The sequence below is a fragment of the Nicotiana tabacum genome, chromosome 9 (assembly GCF_000715075.1).
Source record: "Nicotiana tabacum cultivar K326 chromosome 9, ASM71507v2, whole genome shotgun sequence".
NCBI lineage: Eukaryota > Viridiplantae > Streptophyta > Magnoliopsida > Solanales > Solanaceae > Nicotiana > Nicotiana tabacum.
In genome coordinates this window covers 63,785,481-63,807,145 of record NC_134088.1, presented here as the reverse complement: position 1 = coordinate 63,807,145, position 21,665 = coordinate 63,785,481, and the positions used below count along the sequence as shown (strand labels likewise).

General features: G+C 38.6%; 1 protein-coding gene across 1 annotated transcript; it reads left to right on the top strand.

The window, feature by feature from the left end:
* The first annotated feature begins 16,255 nt into the window (after positions 1-16,255).
* Positions 16,256-21,398, top strand: LOC107769674 (V-type proton ATPase subunit c2-like). The gene is made up of 3 exons (XM_016588912.2): positions 16,256-16,499; positions 17,446-17,731; positions 20,868-21,398. Exons 1-3 carry the CDS (start codon positions 16,421-16,423, stop codon positions 20,998-21,000), a joined length of 498 nt encoding a protein of 165 aa, XP_016444398.1. The 5' UTR covers positions 16,256-16,420; the 3' UTR covers positions 21,001-21,398.
* Positions 21,399-21,665: the final 267 nt, after the last annotated feature.

Below are 21,665 nucleotides of genomic sequence, written 5' to 3'. Positions count from 1 at the left end.
TCCTCTTCCACCGGGCCCCAAAAAGGTATGATTTCTTTTAGTTTTAACTGATTACTTCACTAAATGGATTAAAAAAGGTCCTTACCAAATGATCAGTGACCGTAAAGTGGTTGTCTTCATATAGGACCGCATAATTAGCTGATTTGGAATACCGAAGGAAATCGCTTGTGACAACGGGACGCAGTTCATAGGTTTGAAAGTCACAAAGTTTTTGGAAGGGTTAAAAATCAAGAGAAATACGTCTTCACCGTACTACCCAAGTTCTAACAGACTGGCGGAATCAACCAACAAGATAATTATTCAAAACCTTAAGAAGAAGTTGGAAGATGCTAAGGGCAAGTGGCCAGATGAGCTGCCGGGAGTACTATGGGCATACAGACAACGGCGAAATTGAGCACAAGAGAAACACCTTTTTCACTCATGTATGGTGCAGAGGCTGTAGAAGTGGGGGAGCCGACTTTAAGGTTTTCCTGAGTAAATAAAGAGGCGAACAATGAGGCTTTGTTAGTGAAGCTGGGCTTGCTCGACAAACACCAGGACGTGGCGTACGTAAGGATGGTGGCCCAAAAACAAAGGATGGAAAGATATTATAATCGCAGGGCCAATATCCGCTATTTTAGAGTAGGATATTTGGTTTTAAGGAAGGTGACTCAGAGCACTCGGGAAGTCAACGCCGGGAAACTGGGACTAACATGGGAAGGTCCTTACCGGATTTCAGCTATCACCGGTAAGGGATCATATGAGATGGAAAATCAAGATGGAGTCAAATTGCCCAGTAATTGGAATGTGACTCACCTCAAAAGATTTTATTGCTGATGGTCCATGCCAGTACTGAAAGTATGTGTTGCACTCAGTTTTTGTGCCAATCGGGTTTTTTTGGCAAGGATTTTAATGAGGCAGCAACGAAAACCATACTACAAAGGGAGCAACAATATAGTTGCAATGTGTCCCGCTTGTTTCTCCAAGTTACGCAAACCTGTCCCAAGTTCTTTGATAGCTGCACTATGAGCATCTAACCTCTCATCCGTCTTGACAATGAATGACTTTATTGGCTGTTGAGGCTAAAACTGCGGCCTATGCTAATTTTGGATGCTTGGAGCTCCTTGTCCTTGAAATCTGGGGTTGTTTTGTTGCCATGCATTTGATGTACCCCCAGGTGAACTCCATGAAAAATTGGGGTGCTTCTGACTCATTGCATTGAAGTTATAATTCCTTAGTTGAGGCTTGACACTCATGACTGGGGTGTCCTCTTCCATATATATCACATGTTGCGTGAGGCACATTGTGTATCGAGGCTAAGGTTAGCTTCCTTATTTCTTTGGCCATGGCATCAAATTGTACCTGCACAGATGTGTTAGCATCAACTTGGTGAATACCAGTTGATCTTTTTCTTTCAGCAATCTCAGAGGGCCACTGATTTGCATCTTCAGATAACTTATCTAGAATTGTGACTATCTCCTATGGAGTCTTCTTCATCAACGGACCTCCAGCTGCATTACTCAATGTTCTACGTGAGGCCGATGTCATTCCATCCCAAAAGTCCTGGAGTTGCATCCAGAGTTCAATTTCGCTATGTTGACACTTTCGCACTATCTCCTTAAACCTCTCCCAAGCTTCAAACACAGTTTTAGTCTCGTTCTGGCAAAAGTTATGGATTTCGCTTCTAAAGTTGCCCGTCTTAGCTGATGAGAAATATTTATCAAGAACTCTTTTGGTCATCTCATCCCATGTTCTAATCGATCCCTTAGGCAAGCTTCGAAGCCAGTGCTTTGCATCATCTTTGAGTATAAAGGGGAATGCCTTTAAGTAAACTGCATCTTGTGACACACCATTGTATTGAAAGGTGTTCATAATCTCCTCGAAGACCATTAGATGGTTATTTGGATCTTCGTTTGGCATTTCTCTGAAGACACAACAATTCTGAAGGGTTTGAAGCAACCCTTGCTTCAACTCGAAATTGTTAGCTACAACTGGAGGTGGTATCACACTTAATAAGCCTTGGTTGTAGACCAGTCTAGCATAATCGTCAAGTGGTCTCCCAGCACCGGGAGCTATGTTTCCGAACTAGTCTGGAACTAAATGCTGATTTTGAGCAATTCTTCGAGCCCTCTCATCTTCATAGACAATTTGTGCATCTCTGAGAGCTGCATCCTTGGCATCCCGTGTAGCCTTCTCTCGTTGTTGGGTTGCCTCTCTTGCAGCCAAATCCACATTATCATCATCTCCTGACATAGTTTCTTTGGTTGAGGATTGCCCAACCTTTTCTATATTCTCGAAGAGATTCCTTTCCTTCCTCACCTATCGCAATTATTTTTTCTATCTCTGGTTCGTATGGTAGCAATTCTTTACCAGAAGATCGACACATGCACCAATCTAAACGTGTAGCCTACACACAGTCAAATAACACCAACCGTAAAAAAAGAAAGTAAAACAAAAGAAAACATTCCTGAATTAGCACTACAAACTATTTCAAACACTATTGATTGCTAATCCTCGGCAACGTCGCCAAAATTTGACGAACGCAAAACACACACTTAAATAAGAACGCTAGTAGAATATAATAATATAATATCGGATCCACGGGGATTGGAGTTAAAAAGTATTATCGTAGTTTGTAGATAGATTGATATCCAAGATGATCAACAGTTGAGAATTATGTGATTAAAAACTACAATAAACTAAGGATCTACGGTTATTGACTAATGACAATCGAACAAGAAGCAAGCGAAGAAGATTATCAATGGGAGAAAATGGGGTTTTGATAGGATAGGTGCAAGATATTTGTCTGGGATTTAACTCTAGTTAATTCACTTCTAATGTTCAAGTGAGTCTCTCAAATTCACTCAATTGTTAGTTCAAACGTTTAGTAGAAACTCCTCTCTCGATTAAGTCTCAACCTCACAAGATGAACTAATTTTAAGCACGTGAAGATATGCAAGAATTCGTAGTGGATTGGTCTTTAGGAGATCCTCTCTCGATTGTCCTCTTAACTAGGTTTAATCAATAATTCAATTAGCCTCTTCCGATTACTAAGACGAATTAATGAATTCAACCAACAAAATAGAATGCAAAGATATCACAAGTTATGCCTCTCTCGATTACATGAACAACTGAATATAGATGTAACGATTAAAACATCCCAAAATGATTCAATACATAAAACTAGAGTTATAATACACAAACAAATTTCAATACACCAAATCCCTCAAACCCTAAAGAGAACTACTCTATAAATATGGAGCAATTCATCATAAATATGTTTAAGTTAAAGGAAAACATAAAACGATCCAAACTCGTATCTTGAGTGAGGATTAAATGATGAATTCCTTGTGCTTTTGCTTCTCCAACTTTTCTTAGCCTCCTTAGTTCTTAGATGTGTCAAAAGTACTAAAAATAACATTTTTCCATGTATATATTCTAAGTAGGGTCGGGCCCAGACGAAAACACATTTTTCTATGCGAAATAGGACAATTACTCTGTAAAATTTGCACAGGCGCATCGCATGGGACGACGCGCCATGCGGGGTGCTTGTGGAGTTTATCAGGGAGCATCACAATTGACAGCAGCAGAAAAATGGGCAGTTGTGGCGCCCCATGTGCCGCGACTATGTTATTTTCTCAGAGTCCAACTTTTTCTTGACTTTTGGATATCCAAATGTGATTTTCGACCCCCGAACACGATATTGGTTTAATCCCTTGGGTTTTTACTCAAATTTCAAAGCTCCAAATAGATCGGAGTCATTCCATAACATTTACTTCACTCAAAATTACTCCTACAGGGCATAAAGCACACAATGAGTACAAAATACTAGCGATTAAAGCTCAAACTCAATTAAAGTGCAGTAAATTAGAGTGCAATAAGCGACTAAAATACGTAATTATAGCCTACGATCAAATGGCAAGGTGGTAGATTATGCTTCTCGACAGCTAAAGAACCATGAAAAGAATTAACCGACTCAGGACTTGGAATTGGCTGCGATCATATTTGCTCTTTATCTCTGGCATCACTATCTTTATGGTCAGCTATGTGAAATCTGTATTGATCACATTCAACTAAAGAGATCTGAATTTGAGACAATGATGGTGGTTAGGATTACTTAAAGATTATGATCTTACTATTTTGTAACATCCTGGGAAGGAGAATGTGATAGAAGACTCCTTGAGTAAAATGTCTATAGGTAGCTTGGCCAGATTTACTGTTGAAGAGCGACCTATGGCTGTGGATATATAGGCATTATCCAATCACGGAGTTTGGATTGATCATACAGTGCCAGGTAGATTACTTGCGGGATTGGTAGCACGATCATCCTTGGTAGGACAGGTCAAGGCTCGTCAATTTAAAGATTCTCATCTTGCTAGACTCCGAGATCGAGTGTAGAATGGTGGCGTTAAGTCATTTGCTATTGATAGTGAAGGTGTGTTACGTCGAAATGGTAGATTGTGTATCCCATTCTCTATCCATCCCGGTGCTACAAAAATGTATCAAGACTTGCGTGAATTGTACTGGTGGAAAGGTATGAAGTATGATATTCTGTAACATGTAACTAGTTGCTTAAATTATTAGTAGGTAAAATATGAGCATAAAAAACCAGGAGGTGTGATGCAGAATTTGATTATCCCTGAGTGGGAGTGGGAAAGGATTACTATGGATTTTGTAGTTGGGTTGCCATATACTTTTTTTTAAAATGATTCAGTATGGGTGATCGTGGACAGACTTACAAAGTCCGTACATTTCATACCAGTTCGAGTTACTCATACTGTAGAATAGTTAGCAAATATATACCTTTGTGAGATAGTTCGGCTTCATGGTGTGCCTATTTTTATAATATCATATCGGGGTGCACGGTTTACAATTGAGTTTTAGAAGTCTTTTCAGAAGTCATTAGGTTCTCAAGTTGAGTTGAGCACAACTTTCCATCCACAGACGGACGGACAGTCCAAACGGGTTATTCAGAACTTAGAGCACATGCTTAGAGCTTGTGCAATTGATTTTGGTGGTCATTGGGACAATCAGTTGCCATTATCAGAGTTTGCTTATAATAACAGCTATTAGTCGAGTATACAGATGGTGTCGTTTGAAGTTTTATATGGTCATAAGTGTCGTTCACCAGTTGGATGATTTGAACCTAGTGAAGCACAACTATTGGGTTCGGATTTGGTTCAGCAATCTTTGGAGAATGTTGCATTGATACGAGAACGACTTCCAACATCACAAAGCAGACAAAATACGTATGAGGATAAAAGAGTTCGTGATTTGGGGTGTCCCCTATGAAAGAAGTCATGAGATTCAGGCATAGAGGCAAGCTAAGTCCGAGGTATATTGGTTCGTACTATATTTTAGATCGAATCGGTTCGGTGGCATATAGACTTGTTTTTCCTCTGAGGTTGTCTACGATTTATCATGTGTTTTGCGTGTCTATGCTTAGATGATATATTCGTGATGATAGCCATAAGATTCAGTCTGAGGATGTGGAGCTTGATGAGAACTTAACTTATGAAGAAGGTCTGATAGCTACTATTGATAGGCAACTTCGACAATTGAGGTCAAAGAAGATTGGTTCAGTGAAAGTGTTGTGGCATAACCATCCAACAGAGGAAGTTACGTGGGAATCTGAAGCACACATATTAAGCAAGTACCACCAACGGTTTGAGATTTCAGGTACACTTTCTAACTCGTCCGACGAATGCTTATTTAAGTGGAGGAGAATGTAAAAACTGAAAACTTTATACATTCTTATTAGCTTAAGAGTTATAAAATTTATTTAAATAGTTACAACAACAACAACAACAACAACAACAATAACAAACCCAGTTTGATCCCAACAGGTGGGGTCTAATTTACTAGAGAAAACTACTCTCTCTAGCCCCTCAAACTTTTAATAGCCCATATTTTTTCTCACTTACACGAAATTTTCCTTCGACCCAAACATATTACATCTAATAGCCCGAAATATCTATTTTGTATATTTTTTGTATAGTGACAGTCTATTTTGTATGTTCTTTTGTATAATGGCAGTCTATTTTGTATATATTTTGTATAGTGACAGCCTATTTAATATATTTTTTGTATAGTGAAAATCTATTGTATATAAATTGTACAGTGACAGTCTATTTTGTATAATGACCGTCTATTTTGTATATTTTTTGTATAGTGACAGTCTTTCTTGTATATATTTTATATTGTGACATCTATTTTGTATATATTTTGTATAGTGATATCTATTTTGTATATTTTTTGTATAATGACAGTCTATTTAGTATATAAATTGTATAGTGACAGTCTATTTTGTATATTTTTTGTATAGTGGCAGTCTATTTATATATTTTTGTATATAGTGACAGTCTTTTTTATTTATTGAATGACTACACAGTTGTAAAACCAGTCATTACATAATTGATGTGATGCATCTTACTGTGATTTTTAGTTATTATGCTATTATATGATTAAAACATATCCAGGATGGTGCTTCTTTGAATTTCTTCTGTTCCTATCATGTGGCGGCTATGAAGGTAATTAACAACATGTTTTGATTGACAAAGGAAAAAACCTTACGCTTATTATGTTTAACATCTTTCAGCAAACAAAAGTAGCAAGAAGTGGCACCACTTGTAAATTGGATCTTGAGTGGGTAAAAGAAAGATTTAGCTTTGTGTTTATCAACATATATGGCAAAATCGATTTCTACATCTTCGTTGCAAACCGAGTTAATAATTCATGTAGGTTCTGTATTTGGTGTTGAACTCGGGAATGTTAACACTATCTTAGTTAATTTCTGCCACTAACTTATTGGTTCAGTACTCAATGTCGTTCTCGATTTTGGGAAGGGCTAGACTTCCAGATATAAGCGATGAATGGTAAAGAGGCCGAGCTGGCTAGCTATTATAATTAGTTATTGGCTTCAAATTGCATAATAGATTTTTGAGATAGAGTTTGTAAAAAGTTTCAGCCGAACGGCTAAAAGCGAAATTATCTCAATTTACTACTACACATATTGATTGGGTAATGAAGTAGTTGGGACAAAATTGATGGTAAGGAATGGGGCTAGGCCCATAGACACAATTTTTCAACATCGATCGCATAATTGATGACACGGCCAGCCACGAGGTCCTTACTTTTTTCGATGCCTATTTCGGGTATAATCAAATCCAAATGAACCCGGAAGACCAGGAAAAGACTTCATTTGTCACCAAGTATGGAACATATTGTTATAATGTGATGCCTTTCGGGCTAAAAAATGCAGGGGCTGCTTACCAACACCTAGTAAATAAAATGTTCGAGGAACAAATAGGTAAATCAATGGAAGTTTATATTGATGACATGCTAGTTAAGTCCCTGTGCGCAGAGGACCATTTAGCTCATTTGCAGGAAACATTTGAAATTTTAAGTAAATACAACATGAAGCTTAACCCCGAGAAATGTGCTTTCGGGGTTGGTTCGGGCAAGTTCCTCGGCTTCATGGTATCAAATCGGAGGATCGAGATCAACCCCGACAAAATCAAGGCCATCGAAGACATCGCCATCGTGGACAGTATAAAAGACGTGCAGAGGCTAACGGAACGGATTGCTGCCTTAGGCCGATTCATTTCAAGGTCGTCAGATCGAAGCCACAAATTTTTCTCTCTACTCAAAAAGAAGAACGATTTCGCTTGGACCCCGGAATGGCAACAAACATTAGAGGAATTGAAGCGATAGCTATCGAGCCCACCACTGCTTCATACTCCAAAAACAGATGAAAAACTTTGCTTGTACTTGGCAGTATCGGAAATCGCGGTAAGTGGTGTCCTAGTTCGAGAAGAGCAAGGTATGCATTTTCCCGTTTATTATGTAAGTCGAACCTTAGGAGAAGCAGAAACTAGATATCCACACATAGAGAAATTGGCACTTGCACTGATAAGCGCCTCTAAAAAGTTAAGACCATACTTTCAATGTCACCCCATATGCGTATTAACCACTTACCCACTTCGAAATATTTTGCACAAGCCCGAACTATCAGGCCGATTGGCCAAATGGGCCGTCGAACTCAGTGGGTACGATATCGAATATCAACCCCGTACGGCCATAAAGTCTCAAATTTTAGCGGACTTCATGGCCGATTTCACACCAACCCTCATACCCGAAGTTGAAAAGGAACTCTTGTCGAAATCGGGTACATCATCGGGGGTATGGATCCTTTTCACAGACGGGGCTTCGAACGTGAAGGGGTCCGGACTAGTCATCATTTTAAAGCCGCCTACGGGTAGCACTATTAGGCAATCTATCAAAACTACTAGGTTGACTAACAACGAGGTCGAGTATGAGGCCATGATTGCAGGTCTCGAGCTAGCTAAAAGCTTGGAAGCATAAGTCATTGAAGCCAAATGTGACTTTTTACTAGTAGTAAATCAAGTAAACAAGACCTTCGAAGTTCGAGAGGATAGAATACAAAGGTATTTGGACAAACTACAGGTCACTTTGCACCATTTCAAAGAGTGGACTTTACAGCATGTACCACGAGAACAAAACGGTGATGCCGATGCACTTGCAAATTTGGGATCATCAGTCGAGGAAGACGAGATAAACTCGGGGACTGTCGTTCAAATCTTGAGATCCGTGATCGAAGAAGGTCATGCCGAGATAAATTCTACAAGCTTAACCTGGGATTGGAGGAATAAATATATTGAATACTTGGAGAACGGAAAGCTCCCATCGGACCCTAAAAATTCGAGGGCCCTACGAACCAAAGCTGCTCGATTCACATTGACTGCAGATGGAATATTATACCGAATAACATTCGATGGACCATTGGCAGTATGCTTAGGTCTAGGAGACATCGACTACATCCTACGTGAGATTCACGAGGGTACTTGTGGAAATCACTCCAGTGTTGATTCATTAGTCCAAAAAATAATCAGGGCAGGGTATTATTGGATCGATATGGACAAAGATGCACAGGAGTTTGTTCGAAAATGTGACAAATGACAAAGCTTTGCACCAATGATCCATCAGCCCGGAGAGCAACTTCACTCAATCCTATCCCCAAGGCCATTCATAAAATGGGGAATGGATATCGTCGGCCCTCTGCCATCGGCCCCAGGTAAAGCTAAGTTCATTTTATTTATGACTGACTATTTCTCTAAATGGGTTGAAGCACAGGCATTCGTGAAAGTAAGAGAGAAAGAGGTTATAGACTTTATCAGGGATCATATCATATGTCGATTCGGGATACCCGCCGAAATAGTGTGTGACAATGGAAAATAGTTTATCGGCAGCAAAGTGACGAAATTCCTCGAAGACCACAAAATAAAAAGGATATTATCAACATCGTATCACCCTAGTGGGAACGGACATGCCGAATCAACGAACAAAAATATCATTCAAAACCTAAAGAAAAGGTTGAACGACGCTAAGAAAAAATGGAGAGAAATCCTACCCGAAGTTCTTGAGGCATATCGAACAACATCAAAATCTAGTACGGGGGCAACCTCGTTCTCCTTAGTATATGGCTCTGAAGCCTTGATTCCAATAGAAGTCGGGGAACCCAGTGTCAGGTTTCGATATACAACAGAAGAGTCAAATCACGAGGCTATGAATACTAGCCTCGAATTATCGGATGAAAAATGAGAAGCTGCTCTCGTCCAATTGGCCGCCCAAAAGCAGCGAAATGAAAGATACTATAATCGAAGAACCAAGCTTCGCCATTTTAAACTCGGGGACTTAGTGCTAAGAAAAGTCACCCTCAATACTCGAAATCCAAATGAAGAAAAACTGGGTCCAAACTGGGAAGGACCGTATCAGGTTCTCGAAAACATCGAAAAAGGATCCTACAAGCTTGGTATTATAAACGGCAACAACTATCAAACAATTGGAATGTGTCGCACCTAAAACGATACTACTGCTAAGGTACGACCCTCCTATATTTGTTTATATTTTGAAACTAACCCTTGCTGGAGTTCGATCAAGAACAAGGATAGATCCTTCAATACGAAGCCCTAGGTCTGAAAGCACGCGTTGCACTCTTTTTTCCTTAGACCGGTTTTATCCCAAATGGGTTTTTTGGCAAGGGACAGTATCCGAGGCCTCTTTACAATCGACCTCGAATACTGGGGGAGGGGGGCATTACCCCTCAAATATGTCAAGTTCGATGCAAGAAAGTTACTTCATAACAACAGGGTTCTGATAGAAAAAATTGTAAGAGCCAAATGGTCAAAACGAACCATGCTCATATAATTGGCCCGAGCCCTGACGCAAAATATGAACACATGTATAATGACTTACAAAGAAAAATTTCTTCTTTACCGATATCTTATATCCAAGAAATATTCCTCTATTTTAAGATTTATTATGCAAACAAACTTAAGGTAAATCAACGAGTTCGAGCAACACTCACTCAACTATAAAACCCAAGGGCTACACCATATGTAAAGACTTAGGGTAGAGAGAATAAGTAAATACGGTTATCAACTAATGCAAAGAGAGAAAGGCTTCGGTAGTAGTCGACGGCGCACACAATTAGAAAGAAGTCTTTAGGAGGTCGTCGGTGGTGTACATCATTGAGAACAGTCATCGTTAATCCCTTATTGGTATCCCGGCGCATCATTAACTTTACCCCAATGGCTATATATTTTTGGAAAGTAATTATCATTAATTTAGTTGTAGTTATGACAAAAATTGAGTTTGGAACCAAAGTGAGACATTATCCTGCTTGTTTGACCATGGGAATATAAATGAAACTTAATAATGGAAACCTTATTATTTAATGATAGACAAAGCTCTTTAAGATTTGCCCTTTTGAGTCAAAAAAAATCTGCACATTGAATTTGTTTTTGTGATATACATTTATTGTTAGATTACTTAAATTACATATTCATGTAATTGGACTTGAATATCCCAACTCACATATAGCTACAAGTGTATATATTAGTGAGGCATAAAGTCTAGTACTTAGAACATAAATATTTAAAAATAAAATCGTGGGCTCGCCCTTATTTTTCTTATATAATATTTTATAGATTGTTAAAGGATTATGTGGCGTTGCAAATTTTATAATCTGATAGATATTGATATTGGTGGTTCTTACCTCTGTTTTAAAAGGCGTTTCTGGGGCGAGTCACTTCTCACTCCTTATGGATTTGGGAATACTTACATTATAATTTTATATTTCTTCATTGTTTCAATGTTTATTGGGTGGATAAAATACATATTTATTTCGATAGGTTCACTAGCGCTCTTTTAGTTAAAGATAAAGAGTAACTGGGTCAAATATCTTGTCTCATAGTGCTATTAAATTATCTTTTTAATGAAGGTGTCAATTTTAAATAGTACTGAAGAGAAGCATTATGTATAAATTTATTATGCATTTTGAACAATATGAACGCAAAAGAAAAATGATTTCTTGCCTTCATCGAAAGGAAACATGTAAACCTTTTGGAATCTTTGGGAGAAGCTTAACTTCATATTTCTTTTATTGCAAATAAAACGCAAAAACCTATTAAGATGAATGAGTTTTAGATATGTGAGTAAGGTATTAATTGACTCGTTAGCATGTCAATTATTGGATAAGAATTATGAGTTGATCTCGACTAGCATAATTGACATTGATAATTAATATTTTCTATAGATTGAGGTCATTGGAAGCTGTTTGGTTAGTATTCTAGACGTCGCAAGGTTGGGCAACTTCCTGTTAGCGAGATAAGTGAGACTTTAAGTTTTGGTGTTTGCTTTTTCAAAACCCATTTTAAAAATGTGTTTCGTCTGCGTGGTGCATGTGTTGGGACAAGTGTGTGCTTGGCAGAATCGGTGGTCTTTGACTAGACGTAAATACATTATTTAATAAAACAGAGACAAGTTGGGAAAAGAAAAGATATTTAAATATGTATACAAGATTGTTTACAACGTCCGGAATGGAAACTAAGGGCTAAGTTTCTTAGTTATCTCCGGGGGCGGTCTCTTCTCCATCGGGATCCTCCCCGGTCTCTGACTCGCTCTTGCTCCCATCATCATCGTCATCATCGGAAGCCAAGGCTTCAGCATCGACCTCGAGCTCTTTAGCCCTTTTTATTTCTTCAGTGAGATCGAAACCTCGAGCATGGATCTCCTCGAGGGACTCACTCCGAGATCGGCACTTAGCAAGTTCAGCAACCCAATGTGCTTGGGTGTTGGCAGTCTCGACTGCCTCTCTTGCTTGTACCTGAGCAGCTTCAGCATCCGCCCGATAGACGACCACTAATGCATCCGCATAGGACTTTACTTTTTCGGCATCAGATTTGGCCTTAGCAAATTCGGAGGCCAACTGAGCCTCGAGTTCCTCTATTCTTCTCGCTTGAACCAAGCTCTTCTCCTTCATGCCTTGAAGTTGGCTTGCAGTCGATGACAATTGGGCCCGAATAGTTTCCTTTTCTGCAGCAAGACGGTCCATGCCATATTTCCATCCCATGGTCTCCGCCCTTATTGTATCAACTTCCTCACGAAGCTGCCCCCGATCGTCTCAAGTTTCTTCTGCAGCTGTGAGATCAAAATATTAGCCTCCAATCCTGAATCAAGCCCAGGAGTTCTTAATATTATCAATACCTGCTCGGTCAGGTAGGTCTGGTCTTGATGAGTCTTGGCCAACTCAGCTCGAAGACCTTTGATTTCTTCTTCTCTTTGCCCAGAAAAGAGTTTAAGGGCGTTCCTCTCCTCCGTAAACCATCGGAGGTCGGTCTCGAACCGATGCAGCTCAGCTCGAGAATGAGAACATGCTTCTCGATGAACCACCACGGCCTGCGAAGAAAGAAGAAAAGAAGTTAGAAAAGAATAGAAAAAAATAAAAAGTAATATCAACAAAGAGAGTTAAGAGCTTACCCGATCCGATTCAGAGCTAGTTGCACTTCGCAGAGAAGGCCCGACACATCACTAGGGCCAGCAGCGTCCTCGACCCCAGTAAACAAATCACAGAAGGGGTCCTCCTCTTAATGAGACCGGTTCATCTCGAGGGCCCCCAAAGCTTGGGCTTCCCGAATAGCCCCTTCAGAAAAGGCAGGGAGAGTGGGCGAATCTCTGATTACTATTGCCCCAAGCGACTCGCTTGGGGCATTCTCCTCAGTTTGGAGAGCTTCAGGACCGACCCCTTCCGATGCACCCACCGTTTGTTGATTTCCGTAGGAAGCATCCTCGATCGCTAATGACTCGGGGACTTTGCCCGAGCCTTCCTCTGATATCTCCTCGATCCGAGGCGGAGCCTTATAAATCACCATCGATTTAGCTGCTTTTGGGGCATCGATGCTTTTCTTCATTCGGGCTGCCAGCACGGACCCGTCATTTTATTCTTCTTCTTTGTCTTCATCCCTTAGATGCAGAACTGATTCTACGGTCAAAGGAATGATACTCTTCCTTGGCTTACGAGCCATCCTCGTCTTTGATTTTGGATCTTTGAAAGCGGAGGCCCTTTTTCTCTTATTATCCTTCACCGACTTTGGAACAGAGGCCGTAGCCTCTTTCTCGATGGACGAGGGCCTCAAAACCGCATCTTTTCCCACACCTACATATAGAAAAATTTATTGAAGTATATGGAAAGCATCTTGTTCGAACTACCAAAAATACGAGAAAGGGACTTATCATGATTTTTGGCCTCCCATCGGCCCTTTGACAAATCACGCCATGAGCGCTCGGCGTATGTAGAGGTCGAAGCCAGATCTCGTACCCAATTCTTGAGATCGGAAACTGCGCCGGGCATCTAGGGAATAGCTGCATCACAAAAAGGGGATATCGGTGAGAAAAGAAATGAAAGGGCAAAATAGTAGGAGATAACAGTAGAATTACACTTACACTTCATGTTCCACTCCTCGGAAAAAGGCATCTTTTCAGTCGGAATCGGGTCCGAAGTCCTTACTCGAATGAACCTGCCTATCCAACCTCAATCCCTATCCTCGTCTATGCTCGAGAACAGAACCTTGGTAGCCCGACGCTGAAGTTTTATTAACCTGCCTTGAAAGAGGCGAGGACAGTACAATCGGATGAGATGGTCGTAGGTGAAAGGCATTCCCTCGATTTTGTTCGGGAAGTATCAGATCAAAATAACGATCCGCCAAAAAGAAGGATGGATCTGGCCTAGGGTTATTTGGTATTGACGACAGAAATCAATAATAACGGGGTCGAGGGGACCTAACGTGAAAAGGTAAGTATACACACTTAAAAATTATTTTACGTAAGTGGTGATATCTTCGTCAGAAGACGGGATTACTATTTCTTTGTTCTCCCAATTGCAATCTTTCTTTAGCTATTTGAGGTGCCTCTCGGTTATTGAACACATATACCTCGATACTGGCTCACATCGGTCGGGAACCGACGAGCCTTTGTCGACCTTAAAATCGGAGGTAAGAACACACGCCACAGGAACGCACTCCTCAGGCCATGGATCCACCGGTGTTTTGTCGGCGACAGACTTGGAAGAAGAAGCTTTCTCTTTCTGAGGAATGGTTTGTGATGTTTTCGCCATTTTTGAATTTAAAGATCGAGAATAGAAGAAGGTGACAAAGATTTGGTGGTTTTGAAGAAGGATTTTGCAGAGAAAAATCACAGATTTACGAATGAACTCACAAGATACGAAAAAGAACTTGAAAAATTTGGAAGATTGAAGATGTAAAAGTGATAAATGGTAAAAGGAAGGGCTATTTATAGATTGAAGCAATGGCGGTTCAATATCAGCGGTGGCCGACCACCATCTGACACGCATTAAATGCCTTGGTAAACTAAACCAACGGAACAGCTATCACGTACGTCATGGTCGGGCTCGATACAAACGTCAGTACATATCCAATCGAGCTATTGAGAAATCATATCGTTTCTCGCCATATCCTTCCCGAGAAACAAGGGGACTGTCTGTATACAGTCAAAATTGATTTCGGCTTTCGTACGATTGATCGAGATGGGATCATAATGGACCAAAGAAAAACTTCGTAATATCGAGATGGGTTCCGAAGATGGCACGAACGAGCTTCAGATTTCAGGTACAGGTCAAACACCGAGTTCAAAGTCATTATCGTGCTCGGGTCCGAATCGAACTATGATGAGATATTATGGAATTGAGCTTAAGGGGCAAAAGCCAACCGATACCGAGCCCGAGTCATTACCAGACCCCGAGTTGGCATCGAGATCTAAAAATAATACCGACCAACACTGAGTCCGATCAAGCTCGAGCTCATAGATAAGAGCCGTTGCAATCGCACTAAGGGAGAGAATCTCGGCGGGAATTAGAGAAAAGCTGATTTATCATGGGTTTCCCACTATGTATTTTTAATTATATCTAAAGTATGATTCTCCACTATAAAGAGGATGACTACATTTCTGTAAAGGGCAAGTTTTTTGCTTACATTGTAACTCAAATACCATACACTCCTATATTGAAGAGTTATTCTTTTTAGCTTCATAGATTGATTCATCTTGCTTAGTCCTTAAATCATCTTCTTTCCAACCTTACTTATTTTTCATTCTTTACAATCCGTATTTGATATTTTCTATTTATCCTTACGATTTGTGTTAAGTTATACCACATACCCTTAAAACTACGTACAAATTCAACTCTATTCATTTTTCGGGTAAACATTATTCTTATTGGAGAATTTGTTTCGTAACACATAATAATTATTTCTTTATCTTGACAATAATCTTTCAAGCTTAAAGTTTTTGATAACTAAACACCTAAAGATCAATAGAAAATCTAAATAATGATATATTCTATTTAATTTTAAAAATTACTAATATAACTCTATCTCAGAATCAAAAAAGATATTATGAGTTTTATACATCTTGACTTGAGAAAATGAAAGAATAAAGAGATTGAAGCATTTTAATAACACTTGATAAGAAAGTTAACATACACATTAAAGTCAAGTATTATTTAAAATATATAAAATGTATCCCCTATGATAGTTCAAGTATTATTTAAAATATATAAAATGTATCCCCTATGATAGTTCTATTAAATATAGTGCTAGCTTGTTGCTTGTTGTTAAAAAAAAAGTACATTTCATGAGAGGATTACAAATAATTTTAGACATATTTTTTAAAGAAAATTAAATATAAAGTTTTAAAATATACTTATTTATCAATTGGTTCAAATTTTCCTTACTCAATATATTTTTGATTTAGCTCAACTTTTTAAATAAAATTTTTTGATTTGATTGAACACCGCTTTTTAATCTTGTTACTGTTCACTAATCCAATTAACTCAACTTTTTAATTTAAAGAAAGAAAGAAGAGATGCAGGGCAAGTCCTACTCCTAGGTAGTTTGACGATCGCAATTCTAAATTCGTTTTAAGACCGAGATTGAGATCTTCCGCACAGACAGGGCCACATAAAATAAAAAACACTTTATTTTCTCTCTCACGAGACGCGAAGAAATACAGGAACTTTTCAGATCCGATCATTCACACTTTTCAATTCCATAAACAACTTCGCAAAACAATGGCGTCGACTTTCAGCGGCGATGAAACGGCTCCCTTCTTCGGCTTCCTCGGCGCTGCCGCTGCCTTAGTCTTCTCCTGTTTGTACTCTATTCTTCTCTCTTTTTGCTTTTTCTTCCTCAAATTTCAGTATCCATCTCTTTATTTCTTTCATAGATCTAGGGTTTGAATTGTCAATCCTATGCTAATCATTAGTGGATCCAAAATTTAAGCTAGTGGATGTGAAGGATCATTGCACCCACTAGTATTATTTTTCTCTTTGTGATAATGCGTGCTAACTTAGTTTGAAAGTTATCTAACTACACCTGACACGTATAAGTGTTGAGCCCCACATCCACAATGAAGGGATGGTTGGTCTCCTTATATGGACTTGGGCATTTTGAGTTAGGCCCAATGTCCATTTCTTTAACGATAAGGAGTCGCACGGTGCAAAGCTACATTCGTTCCTAATGCTAATTATGCTTGTTGATGTATAACTTTTTATGACTTTAAAAGTTTTCAACTGTATATAGCTGCACCAGTATCACAAATCAACGCTCATCGCGAATGCTAGTTATGTTTGTTAGTGATAATTTTTGTGGTTTTTACAATTTGTCTAGATATAGGTCGATTGATTTGAGATGAATTTAATTGGAGAAAGATGGCATTCTATAGCGGACCCAACTTGATTGAGACTGAGGCAGGCATTGTTGTTATTGTTGTTTGTATATAGGTCGAGACAAAGGTAGGTAGTGGGTACACGGCTCCAACCCTGGTGCTAAGGATTTTTTTTTTTTTTTTTTTTTTTTGTGTGTGTGTGTGTGTGTGTAGGTTGAGTTGAAGGCAGTTGGTGCATCCGATCTGCTATCACAAAGCTACATTGTTCTAAGTGCTAGTTTTGTTTAATTGTTTATAATTTTATGATCTCTAGAAGTTTTCTACTATGAGGTTATGAGCCTCAAAATAGTATGTGTGAATCGCTGCTGCTAAAATACATTCTGCTATTTATGCTAATTATGTTTGTTTGTCTCTGTTCAATGTTTTCAGGTATGGGGGCAGCTTATGGTACTGCTAAGAGTGGGCTAGGAGTGGCATCTATGGGTGTGATGAGGCCAGAGCTAGTGATGAAGTCTATTGTGCCCGTGGTTATGGCTGGAGTTTTGGGTATTTACGGATTGATTATAGCTGTGATAATCAGTACTGGCATTAACCCAAAAACCAAGTCTTATTATCTTTTTGATGGCTATGCTCACCTTTCTTCTGGTCTTGCTTGTGGCCTTGCTGGCCTTTCTGCTGGTATGGCCATCGGAATCGTTGGTGATGCTGGTGTTAGGTAATCTTCTTATGATACTTTTGTCTCTTGGATGCATTGTCCTCTTATTGGTTTTGAAATACTTCCTCACTGAACTCAGAGTTGTCAGCACATTTATTTTCTTCCGACATGCTTTCTTAATTCTCATTTTGCATATTTAGAAATTGCATGAGAAAAATACTATATATCACAATTTATTGCTAAAAATGCTTTAAAAGTATTTGAAAATATCTTGGCCAAAGAAGAATCTCCTTAACACCAAAATAGTAGTAGCGCCATGGTCAAAGAAGAATCTCCTTAACACCGAAATAGTAGTAGTGCCATTCTTTTGTGGGTTTGGATGATTACTAGTGCCATGCCGTCTGGCTACCTTTTAGATTTTTCTATGTAGTGGATCTTCTAGCTTTGTCTACTATTATTATACTGAAATTAGGAATATTTTTTTATTGCCTTTAATTGTTTTGTCGTAAATGAATGATGGGGAATGCCTTTGTTATGGATTTACTTGTTTGTCTTAACGAATGATAGTGAATTGTGTGCTTGAAGAAGCTACTGGAGTGTTCTCAAGTTTATGAGCTATTTCTTATCTGTGCGGACTTAGTTCCGATTGTATATATCCTATATGATAACTTTCAGGTAATTGACCTTGAGTTCATGTTGTGAAAATATGCAAAGGTTCTTCATGTTGGGGACTATATCAACATTTCAAACGGAAAAGTGAAGCTTCATCTTCAATGAAAGTATAAAATGACTAATGATAAAAAAAGAAAGTATAAAATGACTAAGAAAAACAGTCCGGTGCACGAAGTATCCCGCATTCACACAAGGTCTCGGAGAAGGACCACACCCCAAGGGGTGTGATGTAGGCAGTTTACCCTGACTAAGCATCAGTGATTGATTCCACGGCTCAAACCCGTGACCTATAGGTCACACGGAGACAACTTTACTGCTTCTCCAAGACTCCCCTTTCATAAAATGACTAAGACAACTGCATAATTTCTTCAGACTGATAACTGCGCCTACACGGTACACAATCACTACCATTATTATCACCAGCATTCTGTCGACATTGCTGTTTTGACCAATCAGATAAAAAGTTTCTGTCATGGAGCTCTTAGTCTTGTTGTGCTGTGCCCTGAAACTCCTTGATGAGCTTAGACCACTAAATTTTTTGTATTTGCTTCCTGCATTAACCATATGCTGATCATATTGTGTTTGTCTTGGTTACCAGTATTTGTAAGAATATCCTAAACGCATGGTTCATATGGTCTTGACACAAAACAGAATTGCAGAAGAAACTTAATGTGTCTCATTGGATCAAACTTAGTTGAAATTATTCTGCTTCTATTTTTGTATTGATGGGACTTTGTTATCCAATTACATGTAAAAAGGTACAGATTGTGTCCAAAGTAACAAAGACCCTTTTTGACTAAGTCGATGATTGTCTCTGCATTCCTGTATTAATCAGTCTGGCTATACCTATTCCATTTTAAAAGATAGATTGTTCTATCAAAAGTTACAAAGACCCTTTTTTTTATTAAGCTACATCACACCCCTTGGGGTGCGGCCCTTCCCCGAACCCTGCGTGAATGCGAGATGCTTTGTGCACCGGGCTGCCCTTTTTTAGAGATCCATCCATTCATGGCCGACTGAAGCTCACCTATTGCTGGTTAAGGGCAGTAGAACTTTTCTTTAAGGTATGATTGGATCACACAACGTCGATTGCAGAAGTAGGTCAAATTAGAGGGGTAGAATTGGTGGTGGGAGCGCGGAAAGGCGCTAAGGGGAGACTATTGGAGAGTGGTGGATCAGAACCTTGGAGTATAACTAGCCATTTCAGCATGTTGGATAGGACCACAGGAAGCTAGATTGTAACTAACACTAAAAGTTGTACTTTTCCTTTTTATCTTCTGTATCATGGAATAATGGTGCTTCTGGTCATCTCGTTGAATTTGTTGCTTAGTTATAGGACTTGGTTGGTTACTTCAGTTGGTGTCTACTAGTAGTGATTACACTATTGCGATGTGATATTAATAGAATGATTTTTGACTTATTGAAAAAGTTAAAGATAAACTGAGTTAGTTTCCAGTATGGTGCCATGATAACTTCCATTGCAATATCAGTCTGCTCTAAAAAGTAGGGATGACAATGGTAAAATTATAAAATTGGTACCATACCAATTTTTCGGTTATTCTATTATGTATAACCAAAATTAGACTTTTCGAAACCGTCCCAATTATGTCGGTTTCTAATCGGTATCGATACGGTTCGGTTAATTTTCGGTATTTTTTTAAATATCATGTAAAATTCACCAGTAGAAGTAGAATGCAATAACATACGTTCTTTTATAGGACTTAACAAATCTCTCTTAGACATTTTTACTGTTTAAAGGGTGATGAATTAAAAAAAATGAAAGATGGCTAGAGTATAGATCCATCAACTATTCTACAACAACGTAAAAGAAACCAAGCAAAAGCAATGAAAATATAAATCACACGAGTGGAAAGATAATAACCAAGCTGAGATTCAAGAATAAAGTATATAGAAAATTAAATATTCAAAAAGATAAATCTAAATTATATGAAAGGGAAACATATTCAATACATTGTAGTTTGGTACTCATTATCGCTAGAATACTTTGTGTCTGGCTAATAAAGATACTTGAAATAACTTAGTTTAAGTAGATGTAGCATAATAGGTTTTAGGAATTAGTATTTTGAGTTTAATTACTTGTTGGCTTGTAATAGTTTGCATAATTCAAAGGCCCAAAGAAAAATTTAATGCATTATTATTTTTAAACTTACTAGATAAATATATTTTTCATATGTAAAATTTATTCGGTATGGTTCGGTATTTTTTTGGTTTATTTTTATAAAATAAAAAACCTACCCTAATTATCGGTGCGGTTATAGATCTATATAAAAATCTACGGTTTCTTAAAAAGAAACCTAAAAATCGGTTCGGTCGGTTTAGTTGGTTTTCGAATATCCATTGACACCCCTACTAAAAAGGCTGTTTATATAATGATCCCTTTTCTGACTGTAGCATTCAGTTTGCTGCTTCATCGTTTTCACCTTACTGGAGGGAGGAGAGTTTGAACTTGAGATGATAAGGGGAAACTAATTAATGGTTTGTTTCATGTTTTTGTTATTCACAGAGCTAATGCGCAACAGCCAAAGCTCTTTGTTGGGATGATTCTGATTCTTATTTTCGCTGAAGCCCTGGCTCTTTATGGCCTTATTGTTGGCATCATTCTCTCTTCTCGTGCTGGCCAGTCCAGAGCAGAGTAGAAGACGAGCATGTTATGCTCCGTAACTGTGAATTATCTTTTTGTTCTTCCGCATTGGATGAGATAGTCTGGCTGCTGAATGATGTTTTGGGCTCCATGTAGTTGATTGTTTGGCTTGCAGAATTGGTTCACATCTACTGATCGGCTGTAGATTGGATCTCTTATCAATAAAGATAACAGTTTATCTGATGCTCAAGGACAACAAAGGATTTATGTAATAGGTTCCTGTGTTATTTCATGTCAACTTCAAATTTAGTATTTATAATTCTTTAGCTCTGTATCTCTTGATTTTTCTCCCCATATCTGTTTCCATTTTAGTTTTGGATTGGTTCTCTGTCTACTCCTGCCTTCGAATACTTTGTGCTTTCAATTGAAAATGAATTGATCCTGTGTTTTGCACTTTGACGAGCTGTGACTTTACATAGTATTTGAAGTTTTGATTAAGCAGTCTTGTTAAATTGAAAGAAATAACTTCACAACAATATAGTGGGATAGTTGAGATCCATTCACCCTTAAGGCCTTAACCATTGGTTCGAGTTTCGAGTTTTGGGAATGAAGAATCTTTTAGTAAGGATCGTTTACCTCCCTTACCTGGCAAGAATATAGATGAGCCCAGTGAGTGAGCTATAGAGCCGGGTATGTGACGGATACTTCAATGAAGACGTA

Coding starts and splice junctions, on each gene's coding strand:
- LOC107769674 (XM_016588912.2), top strand. CDS start 16,421: ATGGCGTCGACTTTCAGCGGCGATGAAACGGCTCCCTTCTTCGGCTTC. Junction 16,500..17,445: donor CGCTGCCTTAGTCTTCTCCT/GTTTGTACTCTA, acceptor CAATGTTTTCAG/GTATGGGGGCAGCTTATGGT. Junction 17,732..20,867: donor GTTGGTGATGCTGGTGTTAG/GTAATCTTCTTA, acceptor TGTTATTCACAG/AGCTAATGCGCAACAGCCAA.